General features: G+C 42.8%; 1 protein-coding gene across 2 annotated transcripts; it reads right to left on the minus strand.

Moving 5' to 3' along the window:
• Positions 1-285: 285 nt before the first annotated feature.
• LOC143741179 (uncharacterized) lies at positions 286-15,360 on the minus strand. 2 transcript variants are annotated; one of them, XM_077233613.1, is made up of 4 exons: positions 15,261-15,360; positions 14,721-14,840; positions 1,776-1,886; positions 286-1,651 (listed from the first exon to the last, which is right to left on the minus strand). In XM_077233613.1, exons 2-4 carry the CDS (start codon positions 14,776-14,778, stop codon positions 840-842), a joined length of 981 nt encoding a protein of 326 aa, XP_077089728.1. In that variant the 5' UTR covers positions 14,779-14,840; positions 15,261-15,360; the 3' UTR covers positions 286-839. The 2 variants fall into 2 exon arrangements, with proteins under 2 accessions (XP_077089728.1, XP_077089729.1); XM_077233614.1 differs by lacking the exons at positions 14,721-14,840; positions 15,261-15,360 and adding an exon at positions 7,222-7,251.
• Between the last annotated feature and the right edge of the window lie 6 nt (positions 15,361-15,366).

Raw genomic sequence — 15,366 nt, forward strand, 5'->3', positions numbered from 1 at the left:
CACAAGCCACAAATAGTTAAATTAGATTACCCTGGGTGATCAATAAATACAATTAATTAAAAAAAAAATTAAAAATAAAGAAATTATTAAAATAACGAAACTATAGCCAGAATTGTCATCTTTTTAACTGCACAAACATTTGTAATCAAAACATTTTAGCTTTCAACATTCTTCAAAATATCTTCTTTTATGTTAAGCAAAAGAAAGTTAGTCATGCACTTTTAAAACGACACAAGGGAAAGTAAGTGATGACAGAATTTTTTCTTTTGGGTGAACTATCCCTTCAATCAGTTTTTATTAAAATGGAAATATAAAAAAATAATAATAAAATGATTTGAAAAGGAGCCGTGAAGTCGGACACTTTCTGCTTCCCGTAGTGACACTCGTGCTGCGTTTGTGTACTTAATCACAGGTGAAGTGGATGAGATACAATATTTGTAATTCAGACATTTTCATGAAGCAACAGAAACACTTTTCATGTACTGCTGAATACAGTGGCATTTGTACAAGAACAGATTAAGTAGAATGACATTAATAATAGTGCATCACCTCTTCACAGCCGGACTGGCAAACTTCATTTGTACAGAATATTGATGGAGATAATTCCAGGACGGGATCCCAATTCGTCGGTAACTGCCGAAATGACTTCGAACGTGACCGACTGAAAGGGAACTAGTTTCACTATATTTACTCCCTAACATGAGCAAAATAAACTTTTCCATTTAAAATTTAAGCATTTTGACCTTCCCTCAATTTCCAACAATCCTCACCATGACTATTGATTAATCAGAATATCTAACTATTTAATTGAAAGTGATCGATCTGAACATGAACTTCACTTATTCCGGAAAATTTGGGCAATGCTTTTTCTTATGATAGTGTAGACTAGCAAATCGGGTGAAACTCTTCCCACATGTAGAGCACTGGTACGGCGTCTCTCCAGTATGAACTCTATCATGCTCTTTCAAGGATTTTGAGCAAGAGAAACTCTTTTCACAGTGTGAGCACTTGTACGGTTTCTCTCCGGTATGAACTCTCTGGTGGGTTTTTAACGCGCTGGATGTAGTGAAGGTCTTCTCACAGTCAAAGCACACATGAGGTCTCACACCAGTATGAATAGTCTCATGTTCTTTTAAATACTTAAGTAGTGAAAAACTCTTTCCACAGAAAGTACAAACGTGAGGCTTCACAGCAGCATGAACTTTAAGGTGTGCACATAAGTTCGATGAAGAAACAAATTTTTTACCACACTGATCACAGCTGAATGATCTCAATCCAGAGTGAGAGCGCAGATGATCTTTGAAATTACTATTATGTGTGAAACTCTTTCCACACTGACTGCATGTGAAAGGTTTTTCTCCAGAGTGAATTTTCAGGTGATCTTTAAAGTTTCCCATGTGAAAAAAACTCTTTCCACACTGAGAGCATGTGAACGGTTTTTCTCCAGTGTGAATTATCATGTGTCTCTTGAGGTTTGATTTATTTGTGTAACTCTTTCCACACTCAGAGCAGGTTAAAGATCCATTGACTCCAGATTTTCCAGCACTTTTCTGTGTAAATTGTTTTTCAGTCTGTGAAATAATGTTTCCATCTTCATTTGTGAAATGAGGTTTTCGAAACTCATGTTTCAAAACATTCACATCAATAGGATCTAAAATTCAATTAAAGGACAAATTAGTTAATCATTAATGCTATTAGTTATTAGATATAGTTAATACATTAGAACATTAGCATGTAGCCTTCAAATATTAAAGAGAATGAAGGAAAACACCAACCTGTTTGTTCCTCTGTATCTTCATCTTTTATTCTGCAGGGTTCTTCCTTAATCTCCATCTTTACAATAGTATGTCCGTAGTTTCTCCTGGAGTAATTCCTCCTGCTTGCTTCTTCACATGTGGGAAGATGGGAATATATAATTATTATTAATTAATAATATTCAGGTGTAAATAGTAGGGGAACATGCCCCCCTTAAGAACAATGTGGATTTACTTTTAAACTGTAACATATTTAGATATAGGTTTAACGTGCAGGATGATTCAGCATTATATACTGTGTTATTTTAGGAAATAAACAGAAACTAGGGATGTCTGATTACCGTGATTGATCGTCCTTTAAATTATCAATCAATTAGATGATGAATCGTTAGCGTTAATACTGCAACATGCGTCTACTGCAGTGGCACATAGTCGACAGCACGACAGGGTGTGCAAATAATCATCAAAACGCCATGTTCCAGTCCAAATGAATGAGAAGAGTTTTAATCTAAATAAAGGCCTAAAAGGATTGCAAAATTAGTCAATGTGATTGATCATTAGTTATTTATAATCAAATATAAAGACTAATACAACGTGTCACCAACGCCACCTCAGATGTGTGGTTTGCAGAATGTGTAACTACGCTTAAAACACGGCGAGTCCGATACAGTTACTTTACATTTTGGTACTTGCCGATACCGATACCTGTGTTTTCACTGCATTTGTAATTTTTAAATATATTAGGTAGAGAAACCAAACGAATATGAATCATAATTCTTAATTTTATTTGTTTAGCAATTATAAATTTTCCTTCAGTTATTTTCTTTCATGCTTAATTACGCTTGTTAAAATGTATTGTACACGCTTCTGCTACTTACACTGTTCATTCTATTGCTTATCATATTTGATTTAATAGTAAACCGCATATTTAGAGCTGCTTCAGCAGGGATCAATCATTAATAAGGATTTTTTTACTGGCTTCATCGCATAAAATTGCATAAATATCCTGCATATCGCTTTTTTTTAAGAAAACGTGCCGCATAATCAAGGATTTTTGCCTGCAACAATCACAAAAAAACTCCGCATTTTTCTGAAAGGACTGACTAGCTATACTATAATGAACATTAAAAAAAATTATTAAAGACAAGTCAGTAATAAAACATGAACAAATATTCAAATTACAAATAGCACAAATAAACCCAATATAAGGCCTAGTCCACACGGACACGGGTATTTTTATAACCAGAGTTTTTCCTCCTGCATTTAAAAAAAAAATCCCATCCACACATGCTCGGTTTAAAAAAAAATCTCCGTATACATGAAAACGAAAAAACACACTATCAAGATAGCACAGAATCGTCAACAAAGCAGTCAGCAGCGCACAATCTGCCGTCAAACACAGCGGATAACGGCGCACTCGCCGGTTTACTGTCTATAGGGCAACACTGCAACCGGCGTTTCTGAATATCCTCACCCTGGAAGGGGTTTTCAAAAACGTTCGGTTTCAGTGACCTGATACTGCGTTTCCGTGTGGACGAACGGCCGAACCGCGTAAAAAAAGTCACGGTTATAAAAATACCCGTGTCCGTGTGGACAAGGCCTAAGATGCAAATGAAATAAACAGTGCTTTTCATGTTTTCAGGTAGTTCTAACAGTATTTATCAGCCACAGAATTTTAATAACTAATCAAATGTAAAAACACTGCATATAATCGTCTAAAAGTAATTCAGTCAAGAGCAACGAGTGATTTCTTTGTCCATTGTTGTTTGATTAACATTTAAAACACAGCAGCAAGTTTATAAGCTACTGTCCCTTTAAGACCGAATGTACGGATCCAAAATAGTTTCATGCGTTTTATTTCTTAACTGCATTTCATGTCACTTAAGACATTAACAGCTATGTTTTCTAGGTTACTTTCCAAGACTGGTGTTTTTACTTGATTTTTTTGTGAATTCGCCAGAAAGAGATTTCAATGCAGGATTCAAGCGCTAGACGTGGTTTTCTGGGCACGTGCTTCGGATGTTTGCGCACTTTAAACATCTGTTGTGCATAAATCATGTAACATTCACAATTTTACTTGCATATACAATTTATTTTTAATCCAAATGATGCTGAGTGAGCGATCAGCAATCAATAGTATTCAACAGAAGGTTGCGCTCTCTCTCTCTCTCTCTCTCTCTCTCTCTCTCTCTCTCTCTCTCTCTCTCTCTCTACCGTCAGTTAACGTTAGTAACATGTGCATTGTTTTACTCTATTTTAATAGACATATCCTACAGAACAGGGTTTCCGTTGTCCGGTTACCGGACATTGGCCGGGAAAAAAATGAAATGTCCGACAAAATTAAATCTCTCCGGTCAAATTGTCCGATTAAAATTGCCTGATAATCCCGCCCCCCTAACACAATCTGAATTTGAGAATAAGCTTAAAATGTATAAAGCAAAAATACACCGGCCTCTTCCTATGTTATAAAGGAACAGGCTCTACCGTTTGAAAGTTATTAAACAACATCGCATGCTGCATTTCAAATAAAGCGCACGCCTAAAACGGCTGTAATATAGACCTAAACAACGAACGATTGAGTGAGATGTTTCAAATATGGCCAGGCCCAGGCAGACTAGCCTTAAAAGCTTTATTCCGAGGCCAGACGCGACGGACAATGGTGAATCAGGAACGCCTGAAGCCTCGGATGTCCAGAGCCAGAGCTCCACCACCACCGGACGTTCATGTTTTTTTCCGTCTATTTGAAAGTTAGGCTAGTGGCGGCTCGTAAATAGAGGGCGCTGGGGCGCCGCCGCTCCTGGTCGCTGCATCCCTGGCGAATCAGAATTTGATACATGTTATTTTATCCAATCTGATTGGTTCTCGTCACCATGTCATTCAACTTTACGCTCTTGGGCCACTACTGCGAGTGCACAGACGACTTCGACAAAACCTTGCTAGGCTGATCCCTTTTGTAGAGAATAATGGCAGCAGTTAAACCACATTTAACCCGTCATTGATTTCTCAAAATACCTTTCACAAGGCATTCGCTGGAAGAAATAAGGGATCTCGGTTCTCGGACCGGACTGAAGTTTTGTGGACAATAATGGGGGTAAGAGACCTCAAACAGCTATTTGAAATTTATTTTTATCACAAGCTACCACTGCAACATGTTGCATTCTATACGACCTAATTATTTCATTTTTTAAGTTACATAGCCTGCCTCCAGTTTTCCTCAACTTGACTAATTAAGAGGCGATATTTGACCGGCATATTATCAAAATGTCCATTAAACGAAACCTCTGCCGTCACTTTTTTCTAGCGGAAACTCTACAGAACTCTACTGCTACAGAACTACACACTCTCCAGCGATGTCTGTGAAAGGGGGATGTGTGCTTGACAAGCTCCACCCTGCGTTTCGTTTATCAGCTCGTGCACACCAGGCATAAATATTTAATTAGTTTAACATTCTATTCATTTGAAACATTTACTTCATGGATGTATCCATTCTGCTCTCTATTTACTCCGTTGTCTGTGTGTCTTTATCACAAGAGCTGCACTGTACACACTGTGTGGTATCAGTTGTTGCTATCGAAGCAATTTAATGAGTATGAGGACACTGAATTTAGTATCAGTGCAGCTCTAATGTGTAGTATTGCTGTCTGTGAATGTAAATGGTCTGTTCACATGTGTAAGGAACTCAGCTTTTTGGAAATATTAATAATCAATAATATCTTGTTATTATTAATTATAAATATTTGGGTCAGTTAATTGGATTAACTTGATGTGGCTGAATTAATATTACAATCAATTAATCAGTTCTTCCAACGAACTATTTTGATTATTAATTTATTCTAATAAAGGGTATCTTCCATGGCCACCGAAGAATAATTATTTCTTCGCCTGTACAGTACTTTGAGCCAGTAGCAAAAACCGTGATCGTAAAGTGAATTGTATTGCAAACAAAACAGAACCAAATACATATTATGTACAAGTTTTATTAACTAAATATAGATATTTATATGAATATAAATAAACTAAACAACATACACACATGAATACATAAATAGGTTAGTGATAGGATGAAATTGGAAACCGGAAGAGGGTCTATGAGAAGAACCATCAGAATTTCATTTTCACATTTCATTGAATTGAATACTTGCATTTGTAATGGGAACAATTCTTGAAGTTGTTGAAAATTGGAGTCGTTGATGGTTCCGGCAGTGTCAAGTGGAAGTTGGTTGAGCGTTCTCTTTCTCCAGGAACGCATGACTGGTTTGGTGAAGGCCTGGGACTCTGTTGAGGCCACGCCGAGCACCCAGGAGAAGTGAGGAAGTCGGAAGGATGGGTGATTGGAGTCGTTGTTGGTTGGAGTCTTTGTTCCAAAACTCCTGAGATTGTCCTTGGTTCTTTGTGAGAGAGTCTTCTCTCTTTTCCATGAGGCCGGATCTGGTTGGAATCGAAGCCTGCTGGGCCCTGGGGCCCCCGTGGAGGGGGAGGGGGCTCCCCAATCTCACCAGAACAGTGTTGCGGCTGGATGAAAAAACTAAGAGAGGGCGGTCACTGTTGCCTGCCTCTGATATACCCCGAGAAAAGAACCAACCCCTAAGGTTTGAATGGACCTATGAGTAAGGTGACATGTCCGAGAGGGGAAGCGGCTCTTAGTTGATTTATGGTCTTTGTCCCCAGCATGCTTAGACTGTTCATTCAAGCTCAAATAGACATAACAAATTCACATTGCATTCTAAGAGAAGGTGATGTACATCAAAGTGTGTGTCATTAAATGAGGATTAATTTGCTAGGAAGCATGATACAGGTGAGGTTATATTGACCGTTGGGTGGTTGTTCAACCACATACACCCCAATCAAACATACCATGTTGTTATACCTAATAGTACACGAGACAGTAAATCATCACAGTTTCTGTGAGGCATGTTCCTTCATAGATCAGAGTAACACCGCAAAGTTTATTTAATTAAAGATGGTCTCTCTCTCTTAAGCATGTGGCGCATGTGGCCACATTCCTTTGAGGTCGTAAAGTCTGTTATCAGTCTTAAAGTGTTCTGTAACCGGACACCCGGCTGACAAAGTAACTTCATTTGTGAGGTTAGTTTTGGGGGAGAGTTTCATAGACCTTTATATTCATTAAATATAGTGAATATGAATAATTAGTGTGTGTCTGATTGGTCCAGACCCTACACATGTAACGCAGTAACACATTTGTATAATGCCTGCCTATGGTCTTCATTGGCTGCCCGTGAACAACGTGTTATGATCTTGAAGATGAACCCAAGCGCAGACAGGATGCTTGACACACAGTTTATTTATTGACATAAACAGGAAAAACTAAACCCACGAGGGGGCAAAACATGGACAGGGTAAGGAGTGACTGAACTAGACTATGACCTGACAAATAACTAGACGATAAACAAACAGCAAATATAGAATCTGTACTCTCTCTTGACAATACTCTTGACAGGATACTCACAAGGCTTCACAAGGTAAGATAACACTCAGGACAGTAAACACAAGGGGATAAAATAGGGAGAAACGAATGAAGAGAACAGGTGATGCTGACTAGATAATAATGACAAGACGAGGATAACAAGGGGGCAGGGTTAATGCCGCGTTCCAGGCAACCTGTAACCCGTGTTTGACCAACCTTATACCCGTGAAAGTGCACTGGAACGGCAGTCAAACCCGTGACTTCCCACCCGTGAACTCGTACTAGATCGATGTACTCCCAGTTACGAGTTCTGACGTCACATAGCCCGCGAAACCATACAAAACAACAGGCGGTACACGGTGAGAATACACTTTAGGACAATATAACGTTTCAGTCAAATTAATGATAATATAATAATGATAATAATACACACACGATTATGTATTACAATGTTATGTGTCTCTGAAAAAATAAGTATATATTGCGCTCAGGTAGTTTGGCGTGACTGGCATGGCCAGACGCCCCCGAAATAGCCATTATAGCAGCAGTTTACCACAGCACAGCTCACTCGGAGCATTCAATGTCGGTTCTATATACTGTAAAACAATAGGTTACTATCGTAACCCCGGTTCTCTGAAACATCGAGTGGAGAGATCCACCTATGGGAAGGGCATCCGTACCTGACCTCTGCAGAAGCATCCAATTGCACCAAGTCTGGCTAGACAGACAGAAGCGCGCAGCCAATGCCAGGTGAGGCCACACCCCCTCACCTACGGGCATATAACATCTGGGCGCGCTGCTATTCCTCAGTAAGTATATTCGCTTCTCGTGCGGCAAGCGGGGCAAAGCTGGTGGATCTTTCCACTCGATGTTTCAGAGAACCGGGGTTACGATAGTAACCTATTGTTCTCTTTCAACATCTCGTGTTCGAGGTCCACCTATGGGAGAGACATGGACAGCTCCCCGATTGCCCAATACACTCACAGTGAGGTTCTGAAAGCCAGAGAAAGACGGTCACCTCAGGGAGGCGGTGCCTGACACGTCCATTAATCATGAACCTGCAAAGGTGACGCCACACCAACTGCTGTGGACAAGCAGGACATGAAGCATGCATGAGACACATACATGATAGTACCCCCAACCCACCAAGGCACATAAACTATACCCATAACGGGAAGTAAATGTTTGGTGGCAAGAATGAACATGACCAGCCGGCCCATTCACTCTTATTGGTTTCAACAGGGTACAGGGAAGAGCTAAGAAGACCCCACCCCTAAAACCGAATGTGCTACCGAGGTTCTGGTGACATCCAGCCGGTAGTAACGCGCAAAGGTATGAGGAGAAGCCCAACTGGCAGCGGAGCAGATGTACTGCAGTGACACTCCCCTAAACATAGCCCAAGAGGCGGCTAAGCCCCTTGTGGAATGAGCTCTGATGCCCCTTGGGGGCTGCACTCCCTTTGCTTCATAAGCCATAGTTATAGCGCCCACAACCCAATGTGAGAGGCGTTGCTTCGATATGGGACTCCCTCTGTGCGGAGGGGCCCATGAAACAAAGAGCTGGTCGCTCTTCCGGAAAGCGTTGGTCCTGGTCATATAAGCCTGTAAAGCACGGACTGGACACAAAGCATTCAGCCTCTGATCCTCCAGAGAGGTAAAAGGTGGAGGGTGAAAAGCGGACAGCTCCAACACCTCCGAAGTGAACGCAGGGAAGCACTTCGGCATGAAGGCCGGGTTAGGCTTAAGGGAAACCTTATCTCCACTGAGGGAGAACTTAGAGCACGAGGGGTGAACCGAGAGTGCATGTAGCTCACTGACACGTTTAGCAGATACCAAGGCCAAGAGCAAAGCTGTCTTGAAGGACAGAAGCTTAAGGGAAATACTCCCCAGGGGTTCAAAAGGATGTTGAGACAGTGCTTCCAGCACCATGGAGACGTCCCATTCCGGAACAGTTCTCCTGATGACTGGCAACGAGTGGCGTGCACCCTTCATAAATCTGCGGATTAGAGGGTGCTGCCCGACAGTAGAGCCCTCAAAACCCACATGACAGGCTGAAATCGCAGCCAAATAGACCTTAATGGTGGAAAAAGACCTCCCTTTTTCCATGAGGTCTTGAAGGAAACACAAAATATCAGGAACTGAGCACTGATAAGATGTGAGACCGCGCCCATCGCACCACCCTTCGACCCGTGCCACTTACAGCCATATAAGGACCGTGTAGAGACGGCCCTGGCATTCTGAATAGTGGCGACCACACGCGGCGAAAGCCCAAGTGCGTTCAGGTTCGTCCTCTCACGGGCCAGGCCCAGAGAGCCACCCTGTCCGGGTGGGGGTGGTAAATCTCCCCGTTGGCTTGGGACAATCGATCCGTGCGAACGGGAAGGCGCCACGGCTCGGCGTATAACAGAGGAATTATCTCCGCCAGCCATGGTGCCTTGGGCCACCTGGGTGCTATCAGAATGAGAGACATGCACTGCTCTCTCACCCTAGCCAATGAGGGAATTATCAGGCACAGGGGAGGAAAAGCATACAGGAGCACTCTGGGCCATGGGTGGGCCAGTGCGTCTACCCCGAGGGGCGCGTCCATGTCCCTTAGAGAGAAGAACATAGGACAATGGTAGTTTTCGCGCGAGGCGAATAGATCTACGCTCACCCGTCTGAATCTCATCCATAGTATTTCCACTATCTGAGGGTGAAGACGCCAATCTCCGTAGATTGGGTTTCCCCTTGATAGCAGATCCGCACCTCTGTTCAGAATGCCCGGAACGTGAGTTGCGCGTAACGACAGGAAAGCCCGTCTGCTCCACACCAAAAGCTTGTAAGCTAGAGCGTGGACGAGCGCATGCCGCCCTGACGGTTGATATAAGCCACAGCCGTGGTATTGTCGCACCGTACTAGAACGTGATGTCCCTGCAGGCGAGGCAGAAAATGATTCAGAGCTTTCCAAATGGTTAAAAGCTCTAAATAGTTTATGGGCGCTGAACGTAGTCTGTTTGGCCACAGACCGCTCACCGTTCTGCCCTCCTGGGTGACACCCCAGCCTGTCAAGGACGCATCTGTCGTCACAACTTTCCGCATCGTAACCGCCCCCAGAGGGGTTCCCCGTGCGTAAAAGTTCTCGCTCTCCCAGTGGCGCAAGGTCGCCGAGCAGGCGCGTGTCACTGTTACCGAGCGGCAAAGGTCGCGAATCGGGCTGAAATGTAGTGACAAGACCCATTTCATGAACGCCCTCATCCTCAGAAGTCCCAATGGCACAACTTGGGTGGATGAAGCCATGAGACCCTGCAGCCTGAGACATGTGCGATATTGCACTTTTGCCCCTTCTCTGAACTGCGTCAGACAGTTCATCAGAGAGCGAACGCGCTCTTGAGAGAGGCGCGCTCGCATGGAGACCGAATTCAACTCCAAGCCCAGGAAAATGACATTCTGACTGGGCGTGAAATTGCTCTTGCTCACATTCACTTGGAACCCGAGCGATGTGATGTGCGCGAGCACACGGCCGGTGTCCTGCAACACCTTCTCCTTTGATTCGGCTATGATGAGCCAATCGTCTATATAAGTCAGGATTCTCAGACCTGATATTCTCAGAGGTGCTAAGCCCGCCTCCGCGCACAGACAGAAAGACCGGGGACTCAAACTGAGTCCAAACGGAAGAACTGTGAATTCGTAACATATGCCCTGGTAGGCGAAACAAAGAAAATTCCTGTGCGGAGGATAGATGCTTATGTGAAAGAAAGCATCTTTCAGATCGACTGATGTGAACCAGTCGTTCTGTTTTATTGCACGGGCGAGTGCGCCTTGTGACAGCATTCTGAAATTGTATTTCCTCAAATGTTTGTTCAACACTCGAAGGTCCAAGATAGGGCGGAGAGAGCCGTCTTTTTTCGGGACCAGAAAATAACGGGAATAAAAACCCTGGTTCATCAGATTGGGGGATACCACCTGAATCGCTCCCTTGTTTAAGAGAGATGAAATTTCCTCTTTCAGAATGTGAGAGGCGTTCTCTTCCGTGCGAGAAAAGAGAATGCCGTTGAAATGCGGGGGTTTTACTGCGAATTGCAATCTGTAACCCTGCATTACTGTACGCATCACCCACTCGGGAGCTGAAACGGTTCGCCAAGCCGCTTCGTGACTCGCGAGAGCTCCCGCTCGGGCCAGAGTGGAGCTGTGTGAGACCGACAGGTTTATTTGTGATGCAATGGCGCCATCTAGTGGGCACACTAGAGGCGACATGCAGGGGTTCGGAGGGATTTTCTCTCTCTGCAGTGAGATGAATTCTCTCTGCGGAGAGAGGTTTTCTCTCCGAAACGAATTCATTTGATTCATATTTTTTTGTGTTTAGTGTGTTTTTTGTTGGGCAAACACTGGGGCCGAAGCCTTTATTGAGAGAGTGAGGGGAACAGAGTGTGGGCACTGTGGTGTCACTGAGCTTAAACTTTCCCTCACAAAGGACCCCCTGAACGTGGGTGGAAAACACACATTTCTCGAACACACAAGCTGGGCAGTCTCGTTTACAGGCGGAGAGCTGACCCATCCGCGGGACCCCCTGGGTCTTTTGGACGGGGGTCCTAGAAGAGGAGGGGAGTCCGAAGGGCTTGCGGCCCGTGAACATGGACTCGAAGCCCCCATCGGCTGAACATCAGGCAGGCCGCTTGCGTTTCGAGTCGGTGGGGTTGGAATTCGCAGGTCTCCCGGCCGCGGCCGCGGTGGGAGCGGGCTTACCCCAGTGCTTGTGTGTAGGTGCTGGGTTATGTTGCCGAGGGGGTGGTTTGTTGCGGGGCTTTTCTTTGCCCTGATGAAACTGTCGTCCCGCAGCCGGTGGGTTAGGCAACCGCACAGGGGGCGCCTGGCGTGGGACTGATTTTTTGGGAAGGCAAAGCTTGAAAGCCTCATCCTCCTTCTTATCGTCACACCTTTGTTGCATCAGTGCGACGGCGGGGCCGAAGAGAGGGCATGTCCCGACATGTTCAGCCAGAGCGCGCGCTCTCCGACCACGGAAAGCGTCATGGAGCGCCCGCAAGCTTGGACGGCCTGCCGAGCGTTGCGGAGGACGAGGTCGTTCACCGTGAGGATCTCCTTCCACAGGGTTTCAGAAGGATTTCCCTTTTCCAATTGTTGCCCTAACTCTTCGAGGATCTCCGCCTGGTAGGCGGAGAGGAGCGAAGAAACGTTAAGGGCCCTGACAGCCACGGCCGAGGACTTATAAACTGCCTGGTGAACGGAGGCAGCAAAACGGTCCATCTTGTTGGGCAAGACCGGCTCAGGGGGAGCGAGCAGCCCGCCCTGAGCGGGGTTAGGGTGCCTGGCGATGGAAGGCTCAACGGTGGGAGGTTCGCCCATACCGTGCGCCGCCATGTCCTTAACCTCGAGTCCCGTGAGACCGTGTGGCCTCACCTGGCATTGGCTGCGCGCTTCTGTCTGTCTAGCCAGACTTGGTGCAATTGGATGCTTCTGCAGAGGTCAGGTACGGATGCCCTTCCCATAGGTGGATCTCGAACACGAGATGATGAAAGAGAACTTCAATTAATGTTAATAATATTTGTTTCAATCACTGAATGAAGCCTGCTATATTTAGGATAAGAGTCGCGACCTTAAATTGCTTGCACAAAACTCTTGCTCAGCACTCAATATTTGTTTATTGTTGTTCATTTAAACCGTTATACGCAGAGAGAGAGAGAGAGAGAGAGAGAGAAAGAGAGAGAAAGAGAGAGAGAGAGAGAGAGAGAGAGAGAGAGAGAGAGATTGCCTGGGAGAGTAAGGTCTGTGGTCTTGGCCATTAGTTGATTTACTTGTTTTTGTGTAAGTTAATACGTTGTCAAATATGTTTAAACTTAAATAAACTACATATACAAGTAGTTATGTCTCTTTGTATTAATTTGTCCTGTTATTGACATAATGCGTGTCATTGACAAAATGCGCAACCGGATGTTCGAATAGTTCGAATATATGTGTTTTTTTAGAGGGAATATTCAAACGTCATTTTTGAGCAATTTTGACAGCCCTACTGAGAACGCCAACCAGAGCCTGAGCTCACATCGCTCGCATTCTCTGTGTTCCTTTGTTTACGATCTGTCCTGTAAAACACGTTGTTAGATAGAACTGTTATATATAGAAAGTAGACAGTGATGAGAAGTTATTAGCGTATGCCGTGTGGTTGATGTATTGGATTTTCTTCTCAGCGTAAAGGTTACGATCCTATCTATCCCATCTATCACTGTTTTCCATGTTCGTAGAGTTAGTTTCTGTAGTAAATATATAAGCTATAATCTGTGCGTTTACACTGCTTTTTTTTTAAACGGTGGGTGTTGGTGTTTTTGCATTGGTTTATATCAAGCTGGTTGCTTTTATACATTTGTTATCCAGTGAAGTTGCATATATAAAGCTAGTCACATAAGAAAGCAAACTGTATCGTCATACAGCCGACAGAAACATAAACAAATCAGAAACGCTTTCGATTTAAGTTATTTGTTTGTCGTCACTGTAACACATATGTTTGTGTGTTTTCACATATTTTGATTAGATAATCATCGAGTGTTTTAAAATAGAAGAAAATAAAGTGTGAGAGTATACATACAATATGTGTCTAATTTCAATGCTGGTGTTTGCGTAGATATAAAGATGACCATCTATAAGAATAACGGTTTGGATTTATAATGAAATGGTAACAATTTACAACGTCCATTTGTACAATTAAGGTTAATAAACAATGTTTATTTGTTGATTTCAATACTATTTTTTTGTACATTTTTAAGTTTGTGTCTCTTAACATTAATGCACTATGAACTAACAATTAATATATTCATATTTTTATATTTTAATTTTCATGGGTTAGTACTTTCAATTTTTGTAATGAAGTTCAGCATTATTTTATGTGTTATGCAGGATTCAATCAGTATCATATTTAAAACTATGGGTGATTAACTGGTTATCGGCAAGTCCCCGTCCAACTTATTTATTGTTATCGGTAACATTCACTATTGGTCAACCTTTAGCTCTCACTGCTTTGAGTAATGATTAAGTATGGGGCAAGATTTGTTTTACAAACTTTAATTCACGATAGTGCTCGGCTAACATATGCGCTACTATTGACTGTTAATGATACAGTTCCTGCATGTGCACCACAAAAAATTGAAATATACACATGGGTTTGTTGATAAAAATAGATGGTGATGAATTGCAGTTGCAACATCTCATAATGTACCTCAAACGGAGTAGTGTATCACTGAGAAATGTCCTGCTCAAGTCCTTGTGATGGAGGTTTGGGTGGAATAACTAGTTCTTCCAATGTTTCATCATCGGACTCGCGCTCGGATTGATATGGTAAATTCAACACTATTGTTACTGTCTTTACAGTTTGTACAATCACTGAGCTTTAGGGATTACAACAGACTGGACCATCTTAGACAGACTGAATCGTACGATGAGTCGTTTGAGAATCATTTAAAACTCAGATGCATGTAAGTGTAATGACCAAAACACAATTAGGAACCTTTAAAATAGCATAATGGGGGCAACTTTAACAGAATGAAGGAAAACACCAACCTGTTTGTTCCTCTGTGTCTTCATCTTTTATTCTGCAGGGTTCTTCCTTAATCTCCATCTTTACAATAGTATGTCCGTAGTTTCTCCTGGAGTAATTCCTCCTGCTTGCTTCTTCTTCTCCTGTGGGAAGATGGGAATATTCCCAGCATTTAAACTCTCATGAACGGCTGTGGGAGCTTCACTGACTGAAGGAGTGAATTGTGGTCGTTGTTGCTCATTTAGCAGATGATCATCCCACTTACAATTAATCGCAATTATTAAGTGTTATTCTCAAACAACTAACGTTATTTAGAAACAATTCAACTCTTCATACTGATTTTTATGTTGCTCTTAAATTAGATTTGATTTACATGCATTAAAAACTCTGTCTGTTTACCAGGTTTAATTTGTTCATTAAATAAAATAGTAGGGCTATTTCTGATTTTCCATTTTCCAAAATAGCATTATGATTAATTTCCGCGTGATTCACTAAATTAACTGACTCGTTTAGTCGTTTGGATTTAGATTTATCCTAATAAATGATAAAATGAATGTACTCACAGTCTGAAACAGCAGATTTAGAGCAGAATGAACGGCTGTGTTTCACTTCTCATGTTTATGTTCCCTCGCTCACTTCTCTTCTTCTCCTAGACTCGGATGTGTATCA

The sequence above is a fragment of the Siphateles boraxobius genome, unplaced genomic scaffold (genome assembly GCF_051911475.1).
Source record: "Siphateles boraxobius isolate OS27281-9 unplaced genomic scaffold, OSU_SipBor_1 18, whole genome shotgun sequence".
NCBI classification, from domain to species: domain Eukaryota; kingdom Metazoa; phylum Chordata; class Actinopteri; order Cypriniformes; family Leuciscidae; genus Siphateles; species Siphateles boraxobius.